This window comes from Gossypium arboreum, chromosome 6, assembly GCF_025698485.1.
Source record: "Gossypium arboreum isolate Shixiya-1 chromosome 6, ASM2569848v2, whole genome shotgun sequence".
In the NCBI taxonomy this organism is placed as follows: domain Eukaryota; kingdom Viridiplantae; phylum Streptophyta; class Magnoliopsida; order Malvales; family Malvaceae; genus Gossypium; species Gossypium arboreum.
The window spans coordinates 116,152,247-116,157,451 of NC_069075.1; the positions used below are offsets into that span (position 1 = coordinate 116,152,247).

The 5,205-nt window shown below is 37.1% G+C and overlaps 1 protein-coding gene across 1 annotated transcript; it reads right to left on the minus strand.

The window, feature by feature from the left end:
• Positions 1 to 3,966: 3,966 nt before the first annotated feature.
• Positions 3,967 to 4,959, minus strand: LOC108485297 (uncharacterized). Its single transcript, XM_017789119.1, has 2 exons — positions 4,488 to 4,959; positions 3,967 to 4,178 (listed from the first exon to the last, which is right to left on the minus strand). The coding sequence occupies exons 1-2, from the start codon at positions 4,957 to 4,959 to the stop codon at positions 3,967 to 3,969; spliced, it is 684 nt and encodes a 227-aa protein (XP_017644608.1).
• Positions 4,960 to 5,205: the final 246 nt, after the last annotated feature.

The window sequence follows — 5,205 nt, forward strand, 5'->3', positions numbered from 1 at the left end:
TTGACGTTCTTGATCCTTTGAGTTAGCTTGACGAATCTAAAAGAAATAGAAAAGGGAGGAGTAAGCTATGAAGCTTAGTAAGTGCACATACAAATAAAGTAAATCTTAATTAAACCATAGAATATTATTTATACCTTTGTCACTTTTTCATACCTTTCATCAAACATGTGATCTAAATTTTCCTTATAAGCATAATACATAAAAACATATATTTCCATGGATGATCATAGTCGTAGAAGTACACAGATTAAACACATACCTTTGCTCCCCTGTACACATATGCATTTTACTTAGTTTACGTTTGAACCTCGTATGCATTACCCGCTGAACATTTGGAATAACAGATAGGATACTCGGATATAAACGCACTAAAGTGCCATAATCATGACATAGCATGCCTCTCAACAAGGCTACATATGAGCACCCGGACCTAGCATGCATCACATTACCACGCCTCTCAATAGGGCTACATAAGCTCTTGGACCTAGCGTGTACCACATAATTACATGCCTCTCAACGGGGCCACACAAGCTCCCAGACCTAGCATGTGTCATGTCATCAAACAAGCTCATACATACATAGCTATCCTAGTGACATCTCAGTTGTATCCTTACCTATTTCTAAGTTCAAATGGGATTTTCGGACTTATGTCTCTTTATCGAACATTCGTTGAACGTTGGCCTTATAACATATGACCTTATCATATACAAATGATAACATGGCAACACTTGTAACATAAGAATAAAACATCAAAACATATTATAGCAACAAGGTAACCAAATAATATATTAATTATCCATATGTTATTTAAACATTTAAAACATTAGTTAAGGTATTTATTTGCACATGTACTTACCTCAGTACAAAATGTTCGAAATAGTGCCTATGCCTCGTACACTTTGTTCTTGCCTTTATCAAGACTCAGTTCTCGTCTTTCTTGATCTATCATAGCAAATTTAGCTCATTAACTTCATACATTACTCAAATCGACCCTAAATTTATGCTTAGATAAAATTACCCTTTTTACCCCTAAACTTTCACTTATTCACAAATTAGTCCTTAGGCTCGTATGAAGAAATGCAAGTGATTTTTCGGTTACCCAAGCCTAGCCGAATACCTCTTGTACTGAAAGCAGCCCATACTTTCCTTTATTTCACACCTTTCTACCTATTTTCATAACTTTTACAAATAAGTCCTTTTTAGGGTTTCCATGCAAAATCTCTTAACAAAAGTTGTTCTCCATACCTTAAACTATCATATTCTTCCATAATCCACCAAAATACTTCTAACTCATGCATGGTAATTTTCTCAAAATAAACCCTAGCATGAAATATGCGTAGAAATGAAGAGAGCAAGTTGCAAGGATGTCAAAAATGCAGAGAACATTAAAAACGAGGCTAGGATTGATTTACTATCAAGCTTGAAAGTTGAAGAAACCCTAGGTATGGTACCTTTGAATTTTCAGAAGCAACATGAGAAAGATGAGCTGATTTTTAGCTCTTTTTCCCTTTTTAATTCATTTCTTATCCAAATGACCAAAATGCCCTTACTCATTAAACCTACAAAAATTTCTATAGATGTCCATATTTGTCCAAAAATTTAGAAATTGGACAAATTGCTTTTTAGGACCTTTTAATTCATATTTCAAAATAATTTCTCACAAATTGCACCTAAAACACAAGTTTTGCATCTTATTCAATTTAGTCCTTATTTTGTAATTGGACACTTTATTTTTAAAATTTCGTCATGAAACTTTACCAAATGCATAATCTTATATTCTAAATCTCATAATGATCAAAATCTAAATATTTTAACGTCGAATTTATGCCTCGAAACCATTATTCCGACTAGACCATATTTTGGGATGTTACAATTCTCCCCCCTTAAAGGACTTTCATCCTCGAAAGTCTTACCTGGAAACAAATTCGGATACTGACTTCTCATAGTCTTCTCGGGTTCCCAAGCGGCCTATTCGACTCCATGTCGATGCCAAAGTACTTTCACAAGAGCCATACTTTTATTCCTCAATTGATTAGCTTCTCTTGCCAAAATCTTAACTGATTCTTCACCATAAGTCATATCCGGTTGGATCTCAACCTCAGTTGGAGTAACCACATGCGAGGAGTCTGATCGATATTGACGTAACATGAACACAAGGAATACATCGTGAATTCTTTCCAACTCTGATGGCAAAGCTAAGCGATAGGCAACCGGCCCAATTCTCTCGGTGATCTCGTAAAGACCAATAAAACGAGGGCTTAACTTGCCTTTCTTACCAAATCTTAGAACCTTTTTCCATGGCGACACTTTCAAAAATGTCTTGTCGCCCACTTGATATTCGATCTCTTTCCTTTTTAAATCCGCATACGATTTTTGTCTATCTGATGCCACTTTTAAACAATCTCGAATCACTTTAACCTTATCCTCGTTTCTTTAATCAAATCAACTCTGTAAATCTTGCTTTCCTTGAGCTCTGTCCAATACAAGGGTGTTCGGCATCTTCATCCATACAAGGCTTCATAATGAGCCATCTTCAAACTAGACTGATAGCTGTTGTTGTAAGCGAACTCGACCAAAGGTAAATAAGCTTCCCAACTACCTCTAAACTCAAGAACACAGTATCGAAGCATATACTCAAGTGTCTAAATTATTCTCTCGGATTTTCCACCTGTCTGCGGGTGGAAAGCAGTACTAAAATTCAGTTTCGTACCCAAAGCCGCTTGCAACTTTTTCCAAAATTGAGATGCGAACCTCGGGTCTCTATCTGAAATGATCGACAAAGGTACACTGTGAAGTCTAACAATCTCTGAGATGTACAAATTATCTAACTTTCCAAGAGAAAAGTCAGTGCGTACCGATATAAAATGAGCTGACTTAGTCAATCTGTCAACTATTACCCAAATAGAGTCCTTTTTCTTCGGAGTCACTGGTAATCTGGTTACAAAATCCATAGTAACTCGATCCTATTTCCACTCTGGGATCATAATGGGCTGAAGTAATTTACAAGGCACTTGATGTTTAGCTTTGACTTGTTGACAAATCAGACATCTTGATACAAATTTAGATATGTCTCTTTTCATGCCATTCCACCAATAAGTTTCCTTCAAGTCGTTGTACATCTTTGTACTCCCTGGGTGAATAGACATACTACTATCATGTGGCGTCTCTAGGAACACAGATTCTACCCCTGAATCTCAGACATCCATCGGAGTTGAACTGAAAATCAGATTCATTAGAGGACTCGCACTGAATTTTCTTAGCTTGTAATTCTTTATCAACTTTCTGAGTCTCACAGATCTGATGAAGAAGAGTTGGCCTAGCTCTCAATTCAGCCAAAATAGAACAATCATCACATAAAATCATCTGAGTGTTCATAGCCCTCAAAGTGAATAAAGGCTTTCTACTCAAAGCATCGACAACAACGTTCGCCTTTCTTGGATGGTAATCAATCATGAGTTCATAGTCTTTCAACAATTCTAGCCATCTCCGTTGGCTTAAATTCAAGTCCTTCTGAGTCATCAAATACTTAAGACTTTTACGGTCGGTGTAGACATGGCATTTCACACCGAACAAGTAATGACACCAAATCTTCAAAGCAAACACAATCGCGGTTAATTCTAGATCGTGTGTCGGATAATTCTTCTTGTGAGGCTTTAACTGTCTAGAAGCATAGGCCACAATGTTACCTTCTTGCATAAGCATACAGCCCAGTCCATTCAAAGACGCATCACTGAAAATTGTAAATTCCTTCCCTGATTCAGGTTGTACTAGCCCTGGTGCCTCTGTCAGTAACATTTTCAACTTCTCAAAACTTTGTTGACACTTTTCCCTCCAATCGAACTTGACATCTTTTTGCAGTAGTCTCGTCATAGGGGTGGCTATCATAGAAAACCCCTTTACAAACCTTTGGTAGTAACTCGCTAATCCTAAAAAGCTCCTAATTTCAGTTACATTCTTTGGAGGCTTCTATTCAACAACGGCAGAAATCTTACTGGGATCAACTTGAATACCATCACCTGAAATGATGTGGCCTAGGAATCCAACTTCCCGAAGCCAAAACTCACTCTTACTGAACTTAGTATACAATTTCTTGTCCCTCAAAATCTGTAGAACGATCTTCAAGTGTTCGGTGTGCTCTGTGTCATCTCTCGAGTAGATTACAATATCATCAATAAACACTACGACAAATTTATCCAAATAGGGTCAAAAAATTCTATTCATTAAATCCATAAATACGACTGGAGCATTTGTTAATTTAAACGGTATAACTAGAAATTCATAGTGATTGTACCTAGTCCTAAAAGCAGTCTTAGGCACGTCCGCTTCCTTAACTCGAAGTTAATAATAGCCGGACCTCAGATCAATCTAGGAAAACCATGTTGCCCCTTTTAACTGATGAAACAGATCGTCAATTCTTGGGAGTGGATACTTGTTCTTGATCGTTACCGTATTTCATTGTCGGTAATCGATACATAATCTCATAGAACCATCCTTCTTCTTCACAAACAACACGAGAGCACCACATGGTGAAAATCTTGGTCTTACAAATCCCTTGTCAGTTAGTTCTTGTAGTTGAGACTTTAACTCTTTCAGTTCTGTTGGAGCCATTCTATATGGAGCAATCGAAATAGGTGCAGTCCCTGGCATCAACTCAATACCGAGTTCAACCTCTCTAATCGGGGGCAAACTTGGCAATTCCTCCGGAAACACATCCGCAAAATCACATACTATAGGTACTGATTCAACCTCCAACTTAGATTCCTTTGAATTCATCACATAAGCCAAATAAGATTCATACCCCTTTCTTAAACATTTTTGGGCATTTATTGAAGAAACTACAATCGGTGACCCACTAGACTCATTGGACTCTACCTGAAGGATCTCACCGCTACCATGTCTTAATTCAATAACTTTCCATCTACAGTCCACTATAGTACCGTGAAGTGTCAACCAGTCCATACCCAAAATAATATCAAATTCGTCAAATGGCAACAACATCAAATCGGCCGGAAAGTAAAGACCTCTAATCATCAAAGGACATTTCTTGCATATCTTATTTAATAAGACATGCTTGCCTAACGGATTTGATATTCTAATCACAAATTCTATAGACTCTACAAGTAAATTTATGCTAGATGCCAATGTCATGCATATATACGAATGGGTCGAGCCTGGATATATTAAAGTAATAACATCTTAGTCATA